Here is a 12,881-nt window from a genome sequence, read left to right on the forward strand (position 1 = left end):
CCCCCCCCCCCCCTCCCAATGAATTTTTAACAAACAAAATTTTTAACCAAACATATAGATTAACAATCGAATAATTGAAGTTTTAAGCAAAAAAAGAATATTTTTTAACAAAATAATACAAGAAAGATTAATTAATTAATTAATTAAAAAAGATAAGTTTTTAGCAGAATAGTTCAAATATTCTACCAAAAAGATGAATTTTCAGTAAACAAAATTAATTTTCTAAATAAGACGAATTTTCAAGAAGATACATGAATCTTCTATTAAATAGTTGATTTTTCAACTTATAAAGGATAAGTTTCCCACCAAATACGGAACAGTTACATTATTAGATAAAAAAATTAATTCTTAAACACGAATTTTAAAAAAAAAAGTTAAATTTTTAAGCAAGGAGGTGAATTAAAAAAATGAATCTGTAACAAAGTAGTTCAACTTTTATCCAAAAATAGTCTCATTTTCAATCAACAGGGATGAATTTTAAACAAAATAGTTTAATCTTTTACCAGAAACATTAACTTTCCACCAAGAAAATTAATTATCCATCGAAACCATGATTTACCAACAAAATACGTTCATTTTTAATCAAACTGTTGAATCTTAAAGCCAAAAAGACAAGTTATTCACAAAAAAAGTTAAATTTTTTACCCAAAAATAAGATTTGTTAACAAAAAAATTAATTTTCTAGAAAATAGTCAAATATTTATCAAAATGGTTAAATTTTTAACTAAATAGTTTAATTGTAAAAAAAACATAACGAAATAGTTCATTTGTAATCAATTAATTTAACTTTATACAATTTGCGAAATTTCAACCTAAAAAGACGAATTTTCAACCAATAAGTTGCATTGTTAGGCGAAAATGATGAATTTTCTACCAAAATAATACGAATTTTCAATAAATTACATGAATTTTCAGATAAATAGTTGAATTTTCAACTGGAACAGTTAATTTTTAACAAAACTGGAATAGTTACAGTTAAACAAATTAATTCTTAACAACAAAGAAAAGAATTTACCAGAAAATAGTTTAATTGTCGACCAGAAAGATAAATTTTAAAGTAAATGATGATCAATCTTCATCAATAAAAATGAGCTTCACAACAAAATACTTCAAAACATTCAACCCAAAATTTGATTTTTCGACCAAAAGATTAATTTTCTAATAATGGAAGAGTTAAATTTTCAACCAAACAAATGAGTCTTCAACCAGAATAAAATTTTTGTTAATGTCGTTCAACTTTTAAACAGATAGTTGCATTTTTCACGAAAAAATACGACCTTTTAACAAACTGCTTGAATTTCCAACAAAATAATAAAAATTTTATTTACAATATAATTGTCAATTTATAGGTAGTGTTTATATGTACGAATATAAGCCACGCACCCTTCCCTTTCCCAGCCCCACCGTCCCCTTGCCAAGTCATAAGTTTAGACTGGACATAATTCATACCAATAAATTAAAAATGAATATTTTTTCGCCGAGTATTATTTTTATTATCAACAGAAGAAACTTCCGGTTCTCAAGTCCAATATTCCAATTCCACTGCGTTCCCATTTTTTGAAATTATAAAGAAACAACATGGCGCCCGTTGACAACACTCCGGCGGGGAATATGGGAGGATTTGAGTTAATTTGCTCAATCAAATCAAACGATACGATCCCTGTGCATAAATATAAATCCCAAAATACTGGAATTACTGTTTTCATTGCGGATGTTGATGGTCCACTTGTTTGCGGTTACTTTTGCCTCGGTAAGTGACACGAACATAACCTCTTTTGACAGCGTCAAAAGCGCATAATTAAACGTTTTCCTGGTAAAAAGTCCAGGAATTCTTATATGATAGTATCACTCACAATGTGAACAATTTATTTTCTTATCATAAGTATATTTATCTTTACATGCGCTAAGGAAGTCTTGAAGATACAGAAACAAATTAAGATTAGTTATTTGCAGGTTTTTGAAAAAATGTATCTCCGTTAAATTGTATAAAAGTTATTAAAGAGTTTATAAGAAACGTAAAGCAAATCTTGAATAACTTCTAGATGAAAGAGTAATATGTGACAGAAATATTTATTCGATTTTATTGGATAATATTGACCACATTATTTTAGCAACGGAGGCATTTGATGATGATGGACTGCCTCACACTCTGGAGCATCTCATATTCATAGGGAGTGAAGAATATCCCTACAAGGGAGTTTTGGATTTATTCGCAAATCGATGCCTCGCATCTGGTACTAATGCACACACAGATGTCGACAATACTGTTTATTCTTTGGAGACTGCTGGGCCTGATGGATTTCTCTGCCTGATGCCTATCTATCTTGAGCACATACTTTATCCCAACCTTAAGGTCATACAAAAAACTATCGCTAATATTAATACTATATTCAATTCAATATAAAACAATTTAAATTCCTAAGATTTCAAGTCAAAATATATTGTATTTTAAGCAAAATAGGTGAATTTTCATCTAAAAAAGAACCTTTACCAAAACAGATGAATTTTCAAAAAAAAGAAAAAGATGAATATTTATCAAACTTTAAAAAAAAAGTTAAACTTTTAACTAAATAGCTCTATTTTTATGCTAACGACGATTTTTTTCGGAGACAGATTTTGTTTTAAAGTTTTCTACAATTAATGATGAATCTTCAATCCAAACGGACGAATATTTAAAAAAATAGTTACATTTTTTACCAGAAAAGATCACTATTAAAATAGATGAATTTTCAACGTATAAAGATGCATTTCAAACATAAAAAATTAAACTTCAATTAAGAACAGTTGCATTTTCAATCAAAGAAGACGATTTTTTTCAAAACTAAAAAAGAAGACGTTAATTTGCTACGAACTAGTTAAATTTTCATATTAAATAGTTTAATTTTTAAATAAGTAGTTCAATTTTCAACCAAAAATACGAACTTTCAACCAAAAAAGGAATTTTCTAACATCAATTCTGCTCTAAACCAAGATTCTGAAAAATGTTTTAAAATAATGTGAACCAACATGCAAATGTTTCAAGATTTTGAATTAAAATTTTAAACCATTTCAAGGATTTTTTTAACTATTTAAAATAAAAATAATTTAACTTTTAATTTAATAAGTGTTAAATTAAAATTTAAAAAATGTAATCATTCAATTTTTTATGTTTCTAGCTTAAATTTGCTTAAATTTTTATAATTTTCAAATGCATTGATCTCCGAATTCTATAATTTATCAAAGTTAAAAAAATGGATTTGGTAGTTGAACTGCATTTAATTTAAAATTGGTAATTTGAAAAGTGTTAGTAGCTTTTATTTATACGTATAAAATTATTTGGCATTTAAATACATTTTTTAAAATAAAAGATTCTTAAACTTCAGTTTTAAAAGTTTCAAATTCAAGAGTTCGACTTTGAGTGCTTTAATTTGCAGCTCAGTTTTATTACTTCAAATTAACAAATTTTTTACTTTAGAGTTCGATTTTTAAGTTTCATTGACCGTGAAAAATGTTTGCAAACCGGGAAATGGCCGGAAAGTTTTTTCTTTGATTAAAATGGCCACCGTGAATTAAGTTTTTTGAATTCCTACTAAATAAATTATTTTCTTCTAGGATTCAGCATATATAACAGAAGTACACCACATCACAGGTGAAGGTGAAGATGGAGGTATAGTCTATTCAGAAATGCAAGGCAGTATAAACACCGGAGAGCGTTTAACATACACGGAACTGTTAAGGGCTTCATATCCAGGAAAATGTGGATATAAATCAATTACTGGAGGTATTTAACAAAAAAAATGACCTTTTGTTTGAAAATCAAAAGCAAAATTAATTCAATAATCTATTCATTTTGACAGGTGACTTGCCCAACTTACGAGAAAGCACTTCTAACGAAAAAGTTAAGGAATACCATAAGGAATTTTATAGGCCAGAAAACTTGACAATCGTAATAACTGGTCAGGTGAAACATGCTGATGTTTTTAAAGCCCTTCAGCCAATCGAAGGAAAGATCCTGTCCAAGGTATTATTTATTATTATATTATTTACTTTAACTAAATTCTAATTAATTAAAGGGGTTGTACACTCGAATTGAGATTTTACATCAAATTTCAATTATTACAAATATTTTAAGCTATTTCAGAACATTTACAAAATTTCAAAGGTTTGAGATTTCAAAATGTTTTTTATAAGATTTTGCAATGATGTGAAAGAATTTACAAATATTGCAATGCTTTTCAAAGAGTTAAAAATATTTTACAAATGTTTCAAAACGATTTCAAGGATTTCATAAAGATTTGAAATATTTCACAAAAATTTCAAATATTTCAATGATTTCGCTAAGCTTTCACAACGATTTCAAATATTTTAGAAAGATTAGAACAATTTCATAGTTGAACAATCTCATGTCAAATTATCTGAAGAATTTTAGCTATTTTTAGTAATTTTTATGAAAATTCTGGTATCAATTCTTTTAGGTGTTCAAACAAAAACCCTAAAATAATATTCGAAAAATTAAAAAAAAAGAAACATTGGAAACATTCAAAATTGAAAAGTTTGGTCCTTTTTTTAAATTTCATAACATTGGAGACTTAAATGATATTAAGGTGTGTTTTTTTATTTATCGAAAACTAAGAGAAATCCCGTTTAGAATTTTAAAGGAATTTAGTGGACATTGTTAACCATTTATAAAAAATTAAGAAAATAAAAATTTTGTTGAATCCAAGAAGTTAATACAATTTTTTTCCAAAAATATTTCTTCAAATCTGCGCCTGTTCACGAATAATTTAAAAAAACTTAATATCATTAAAAGTACCAAATTTGAATAGCTCCTAATTTTTTGGGATTTTTAAAAAATTATGTTAGGGGTTTTTTTCAACACCTAAAATTTTCATGGAAATTACTAGAAATGACTCAAAAAAATTTCGGATGATTTGGCGTGAAATTGCTCACTTTAAAGATTCTAAAAGATTAGAATATCAGGGTGGCCGCTGGACCGGGACACCTGGAAAACCGGAAAATGACAGTGGATTTATTGTTTGACCGGTAATTTGACCAAATTTGTAGAATAAAAATTTTGTCCAACTTTGATTTCAACCGTTTTTAAATAATTTCATAAATTGTGATTTTTAAAAATTATTATATCATTTAGTTTAGACTGCTTAATTCGAGAATCTTTCACTTTAAAAATGTTCCATTTTAGATTTTTAATTTTTAAGCATATATTTTAATTTAAAGAATTTTAAAATGCAGTTTTGAAGGTTACAAAAATTAAAAATTAGAAGTTTTTAAAATTAAAAGCATTTGAAGTTGAAAATTTGTGATAAAAACAGTTTTACTTTATCAACTGTAAATATAAATAATTAAATTATTTTTAAAATAGATCTGTACTCTAAGTATAGAAATCTGAACAATAATTGATTTTACCAAACAATTCTAGATCCGTTCAAAATTTGAGAATGTCCAGATGGTAACTGTTTCAATCCGAAAGTTTTGATAAGAATTGAAATTAATATATCATTTATTAGGATAATTTTATTTTTAATTCAGAGTTTCAGGTATTCATTTATATTATTTTTTAAAATTAAATTTGACAAATAACTTTATTAATATATTATTTCTATTAATTTTTTTAGCTATCGAAAAATGTAAACGTGCGTTTTACTATTTACAACTTAAAAATAAATCCATAATAATATAGTCATAATTAAAGGTTTTTATGAAATTAAAAATATTGTGAGTCTAAATTATTCAATTTTTATCAAATTTAATTTGAAATTTCTTAATATATAAAAAGAAGAAGTATTTAATATTTAGCATTATTTCACTGTTCATTTAAGGCGAGTAAATTGAAACCAAATATTTAAAAGAAAACAATTTGAAACTGAATTTTTTTACATAGAAAGCTTTAAACCTTTAGATTTTCGAAGAACTTTTAGTCTTTTAGCATTATAATTTTAATAGTTCTATTTAAAAAGTGTTTAATCTATGAGTGAAAGTGTTAAATTTTGACGCATAAATAACAGTTGAACACTTATTATTTGTAGAAAAAATTTGAGTAATTTGAAGATATATGTAGAAGTTTTGAAAAGATTCAAAATTAATTAGAAACTTGAAAGTATTTCAAGTAATTTAAACGAAGTGTGTAAAAATTTTTTTCAGAACTTCTACATGTATTTTAAAATTAATCGAAATTCTCCTTCAATTTTTGAAAATCCAGCAAATGAAATAAAATCCTTAAAATCTTCCATGTTCTTCTTCGATCATTTTTTAAATCTCTTAAAATCTTCTTAAACTTTCTGTTACAATAATTTTCCAAAGTGAAATATCATTTTTTTAATTTTCTTAAGAATCTCAAGAAAATTTTTATTCTTTTGTAGTTTTTCACAATTCCTAAAAAAATTATACATTTTTTGTTTAAAATTTGCAAAAATCTAAATTTTATTTTAAATTCGGCCTTAAGTATTTCAAATTACTTCAAGTTTTAAATTGAATTCGAATCTTTTAAAAACTTATAAATATATCTTAATATCACTCTAATATTTTTACAACAAATAAATGTTCTATTGTTATTTATAAATTCAAATTTTTTTAATTTGCAGGATTTTTTAAAAGTTATAGAAAAAGTTCAATTTTTTTAAAAATATATTTAAAAGTTCTGACTAAAAATTCAAAAATCATTTTGAATTTGGATTTGAAGGATGCCTAGATTATTTAAAATAAAAATAACTTAACTTCTAATTTAAGAACTCTTAAGTTGAAAAAAATTATTTTTCAATTTTTAATGTGTTTAGCTTAAAATTATTTAAAATAATATAATTTTGAAAAAATTTTAAGTTCATTACTTGATTCTTTAATTCAGACTGAAAAATGTTAACTTAGATTTATATTTTTTGGAACTTAATCTGAATCTTTGAACTCTATCATTTATAAAAGTTCTAAATTTTTTAGTTTACTTGCATTTGAATACACAAGTTTTTAATTAAAAACTTTTAAACTTCAATTTTAAAAGTTGGGAATTCAAGGGTTCCACTTTGAATGCTTCATTTTGTTGTTTATTGTTTATTACTTTGTATGGAAAAATATTTAGAATATAGTTTGATTTTTTTAATTTCATTGACCGTGAAAAATGTTTGCGAACCTGTAAAAAACCGGGAAATTCAATGATTTCGCAAAAATTTCAAAGATTTCACAAATATTTCAATGAGATTGAAAAGTTTTCCCAACGATTTCAAATATTGTAGGAAGATTTGCAGATGTTCATATTTCAAAGATTCAAGAAATTTGAATACATTTTAGAATATTTAAATTATTTCGCACGGTTTTCAATGATTTTGCGAGCATTTCAACGATTTCACAAAAATTTCGAAGATTTGATAATGGTTAAAAAAATTCAAAGCTTTTTAAATTTTCAAATTTCAAAGATTTCGAAAGATTTGAATATATTTCAGAAGATTTGAATGATTTAACAAATATTTCAATTATTTCTCAAAGCTTTCACAACGATTTAAAAAAAATCTCGAAAGGTTACAAACTTTCAGATTTCAAAGATTGCAAAAGATTTCAATCTATTTCTGAACATTTCAATTACTTCACAGATATTTAATATGTTTCAATGATTTTGCAGAGATTTAAATGATTCACAAATATTTCAATTATTTCGCAAAGCTTTTACAGCAATTTCAATGATTTTAGCATGATTAAAAAAATGTTAGATTTAAAAGATTAAAATTTGTTATATATTTCAAAAGATTTCAATGATTTCACACGGATTTCAATAATTTTACAGGCATTTCAAAAGATTTCAACGACTTCGCAAAAATGTCGTAGATTTTACAAAGATTTAAATATTTTCGTAAAGATTTTTAAACGATTTCAAAGACTTTATAATTTTCAAATTTCAACGAATCAAAAAGATTTGAATATATTTCAGAAGATTTGAATGATTTCACAAATATTTCAATAATTTCTCAAAGCTTTCACAACGATTTTACTAATTTTAGAAAGATTTGAAAATTTTCAGATTTTAAAGATTCCAGAAGATTTGATTATATTTCAGAACATTTCAATTATTTCACAAAAATTTAATATATTTGAATGATTTCACAAAAATTTCAAAGATTTCGCAAAGCTTTTACAACGATTTCAAGGATTTTTCGAAGATTAACAAAATGTCACATTTCAAAGATTAAACAAATTTGAATATATTTCGGAATATTTAATTGGTATAACACGGATTGCAATGATTTTATAAGCATTTCAAAAGATTTCAACGATTTCGCAAAAATTTCGAAGATTTCAATATTTTCACAAGGTTTTTACAACGATTTCAAAGATTTAAGAATTTTTAGATTTCAAAGTTTCCAAAAGATTTTAATCTATTTGAGGAGATTTCAATGATTTCTCGAAGGTTTCACAACGATTTAAAAAATTTTTAGAAAGTCTTAACAAATTTCAGAGGTTCTAAAATATTTGAATATATTTCCGAATATCTCAATAATTGTACATAAATGACAATGACTTTACCAAGTATTCCAAAAGATTTGAATGATTTAAACGAGGATTTAAATGATTTTTCAAATTATGCACAAAGATTTCAATGATTTTAGCAGTGTCAGCTATTGTTAGTAATTTTTATGAAAATTCTAGTATCAGTTCTCTTAGGTGTTGAAACAAAAGCCCTAAAATAATGTCTGAAATATTTTAAAAACTTAGGAAACATTAAAAATTGAAAATGTTGGTCCCTTTCGAACTGTCATAACATTGGCGACTTGAATGATATTAAGGTTCAATGATTTTACAAGTATTCCATTAGATTTCACATGGATTTTATAAAAATGTCAACAATTTCGGAAGTATTGAGAATATTTCACAATGATTTCACAAATATCTCAGTGATTTCGCAAAGATTTCAAGGATTTTACAAAGATTTCAATGATTTCAAAAAAGTATTTGAATTTTTAGTTCTTGAAGTCACACACATTTTTGTACTCAGGGTCCAAGAGGTCCATTTAAACGACCTTGGCAAGATCCAGTGCCCCCATTGACAGAAAGCGTCGATTTAAATGTATATTATCCATGCGATGATGAAGATAATGGTATCGTGATTGCCGCTTGGCGAGGTCCTTCTGCTGTTCGTGAATTTTATGAACTCAAGGGTTGTACTTTATTGCTAAAGTACCTAACTGATACTAGCGTGAGCCCTCTCCAACAAGAGTTTGTCGAAGTGGACGATCCTTTTGCCAACAATGTCGGATACAACCTTTCCGAAAATTCTGAGGCCCTCTTTTATCTCGAGTTTGATAACGTGCCGACTAAAAAGATTCCTTTGATTAAAGATCGTCTGACGAAAATTCTAAAGGATATTGAATCGAAAAAAAGCATCGACATGAAGAGGATGAAAACTGTTATTTATAGGTAGGTGAAAATTCAAAAGTTCACAATATCACGTCCCTGGAATATTATACTACTACCTTTTTTCAGATTTAGACCAAATAAAGCTTTTGTATTGTTCAATTTTTATATTTTAACCCTCAAAAAGCAGGTCTAATTTACTAAATATAATAATTATCACGTGATATAACAAAATTTGAAATAAACTCAATTTTCACTGTTTTTAAATTTTAAGTTAAATTTTTGATACTCAATTATATCATTCAGTTTACAATGCGTAATTATCAAATATTTTGCTGCATACAATTTTTCTATTTTAAATCTTCATTTTCAAGCATATATTTTCAATGAAAAGAATTTTAAAATGTTTTAAGTTAGATAAATAAATATAAATTAATGGGGTTTAAAAATTGAACTTTAGTTCGAGTATTAAGAATGGAATAATAATTGAGTTAAAAATTAAACTTTTACAATTTGAAAGCCATTGTAATTGAACAAATGTAAAAGTCCGATTGAAACTGTATAAACTATTTTCAATTTCAAAGTAATTTCGAATCAATAGATTTATAACTAAACACTTTGATCAAATTGCAATATTTAACGATGTATATTCATCTTTATTCATAATGTGTACCCTAAGGGTTTACATGACTTCCATTCCTTACAATCTTACCGTTTATATCTATATTTTTTTACAATCTTATCCTTTCTATATATACAATTATTTACAACTATTTACGTAAAGTCTTATATCTAGTTCCTCATTTCTATTTCCTGCGATAGCGCAATTTAGGACTTATTAGCAAGCGAGTGAGCGAGCGAACGAAAGCGAGAGTGCAAGCAAGAGAGAGAGAGAGAGAGAGCATGAGAACGCAAACACTTTTTTTAACCTCTATTTACCTTTTTCACGTGCATTCTTTCATTCTCCCTCATTCACTCCTCTAGCACCCTTCAACTCTTTCATCCATTCTTCTCCTAATCCATCTTTCCCTAGAATCTTAACCATATTTTCTTGCCAGCTTCCTTTATCTTCCATTCCTCTCCTACATCCTTCCCATACATGCTCCCATGTTTCCTCCTCCCATTTACATATTCTACACTTTCTGTTCTCTTCTTTTTCCCAGTACATCCCCTCCATTACCTCGTTTCCCAGTCTAAATCTTGCTATTCTGGCCCATCTTCTCTCTCCCCATCCCTTTTCCTTTCTATTAATTGTCTTTCCCTCTCCCTTTTTTCCAATTTTTCATAGTTTACTCCAGTCCCGTCTTCTATTTCTCTATCATTAAAGAACTCCCTCCTTTCTTCTTTCCATCTCGTTAAGTCGATCGCCCTCCCTCTCCTCTCTTCTACCTCCATCAAACACTTTCTCGCCAACTCCCCTCCCTTTCCCTCCCTCAGCGTCGTCACAAATTTCCATGCCCTCTTTCCCGCTCTAATACTTAACTTATCCCTTTGCGCTTCTTCTCTCACCATATATCCTGGCGTCCTCCAGTCTGCCCCTAGTGTCCACCTTATATACCTTTCTTGTAAACTCACAATATCTTTCCTTTCTTTCCATCCCCATATCTCTGCACCATAACCTAATATCGGCCATAACAGCGTATCAAATAACCACATTCTCCTTCTTCAATTTTTTTTAACCTTCTTTTTCCTGTTCCCCATATCTGTTTCATTACCCCTGCTGCTTTTTTTATCCTTTCTCTTATATGAGCTGTATGATCTCCATTCGTTTGCAAGATATATCCCAAATATTTATACTTTTTGACTTCTTCTAACTTTATTCCTTTCCATCTCCCTGTCCATTCTTTCTTCCTTCCCCTCCTTTTCTAAACCTCATTATCTTTGTCTTTTCTACATTTACATTCAGCTTTTTCCCATCTAAGTATTTCTCTAATCCCGACATCCCTTCTTCTTCCTCTGCCATCAACACTATGTCGTCTGCGTATGTCAGTGTATATATCTTTTCCTTCCCTACCCTAACTCCGCCCCAACCCTTTCTCCTCATTTCTTCTTCCAAGTCTGATATTAATAAATTAAATAAAAGTGGGCTCAGAGGACACCCTTGTCTTACACCTCTCACCAACCAGAAACTATCTCCTACTTGCTCTCCTACCTTTACCCTGCTTCTTATCTCTCTAAAAATTTCTGATACTCTCTTTATTAATCCCTCTCTTGTCCCCTTTTTTATCATAACTTTTTCTATTTCTCCTCGGTTTAATGAGTCAAACGCCGTCTTTAAGTCCACGAACATTGCTATCATTGCCCCTTCTTCCCTTTTAATTCTCTTATTTACTAGATAGTTCAGAACATATATGTTGTCCATTACCCCCATTCCTTTTCTAAACCCTGTCTGATTCGGTGACTCGATCTTTTTTTCTTCAACTTCTATCTTCAATCTCTCCGACAAAATAGTTACATATACTTTATACAGTGTTGGCATCAACGTCACCCCCCCCCCCCCCCCTATAATCATTAACCTCCTCTCCCTTGCCTTTCTTTACTATTGGTATAACTACTCCTTCTTTCCAGAACTCTGGCCACCCCTCTCTTCTTCATACTCTATTACACATTATCCATGCCCATTCCTCTAGTTCCTCCCCTCCATATTTCCATACTTCATTTGGAATTTCACCTATACCAGATGCCTTTCCATCCTTCATTATTCCTAAAACTTTAACTATTTCTTCCCTTGAAATTTCCTCATCTCTTTCTCTACCATATTTTCCTCCCTTTACAACTTTTCTCTGTTCTCCTCGTAGCAAATCTAAAAAATATTTCTTCCATTCTATAATTTCAATATCTTAGTTCACTCTTTTTCTTCTTTTTCTTTCTCTACATTTAAAATTAGGACGTTGCAATTTTAATTTGTCTATTTTTACCATTTTTTATTTTGTACGTGAAATCCTTGAATTTTAATGAATACATAACAATAAAGATTAAAACTTAATTTAAAAGTTGAAAAAATGTCAAAACATTTCAAACAAAATATATGGTTTTGAAGATTTTGTTATAAAATTTAAAAGCCTTAAAGGGCATGTGACACAGCTAAATACCTATATTACCGACGACAGTTTTTCAGTTCACTGAATGTTTTTTTGAACCTAAGAACTTTTTTTGTGAATAAAATATCGAGTTGAAACTTTGGGAAATATATTAGAGTGCAATAAAGTACGTTTAGGTACTGCATTTTGGTAGGAACTTCACTGAAAATTATTTCATCTTTTTTCTGAACCTCAACATTTTTTGAACGTTCGAACTTTTTTTATACATAAAATATCGGTCTCAAACTTTGAGAAATGCAAGAGCCGAAAGAAAAGTACGTTAAAGTACAAAGTTTAATAATAAATGATGTAAAAAAAAAATATTTCAACAATCAATTCCAACGGTATCAGCCGGTAACGTTGTACACCAAAATACGAAACCTGGCGGCCACTAGACGAGGCTCTCGAGAGTTCGTATTTTCGTGTACAACGTTACCGGCTGATGCCGTTGGAATTGATTGTTGAAATATT

The 12,881-nt window shown here is 27.9% G+C and overlaps 1 protein-coding gene across 1 annotated transcript in view; it reads left to right on the top strand.

The window, feature by feature from the left end:
• Positions 1-1,578: 1,578 nt before the first annotated feature.
• Positions 1,579-12,881, top strand: part of LOC117179822 (uncharacterized protein C05D11.1-like) — a 26,096-nt gene continuing 14,793 nt past the window's right edge. Inside the window, exons 1-5 of the mRNA XM_033371959.1 lie at positions 1,579-1,750; positions 2,112-2,353; positions 3,592-3,760; positions 3,837-4,000; positions 8,972-9,393. Coding sequence (XP_033227850.1) covers positions 1,579-1,750; positions 2,112-2,353; positions 3,592-3,760; positions 3,837-4,000; positions 8,972-9,393 — 1,169 coding nt within the window. The remainder of the gene's footprint in view (positions 1,751-2,111; positions 2,354-3,591; positions 3,761-3,836; positions 4,001-8,971; positions 9,394-12,881) is intronic.

This window comes from Belonocnema kinseyi, chromosome 9 (genome assembly GCF_010883055.1).
Source record: "Belonocnema kinseyi isolate 2016_QV_RU_SX_M_011 chromosome 9, B_treatae_v1, whole genome shotgun sequence".
NCBI classification, from domain to species: Eukaryota; Metazoa; Arthropoda; class Insecta; order Hymenoptera; family Cynipidae; genus Belonocnema; species Belonocnema kinseyi.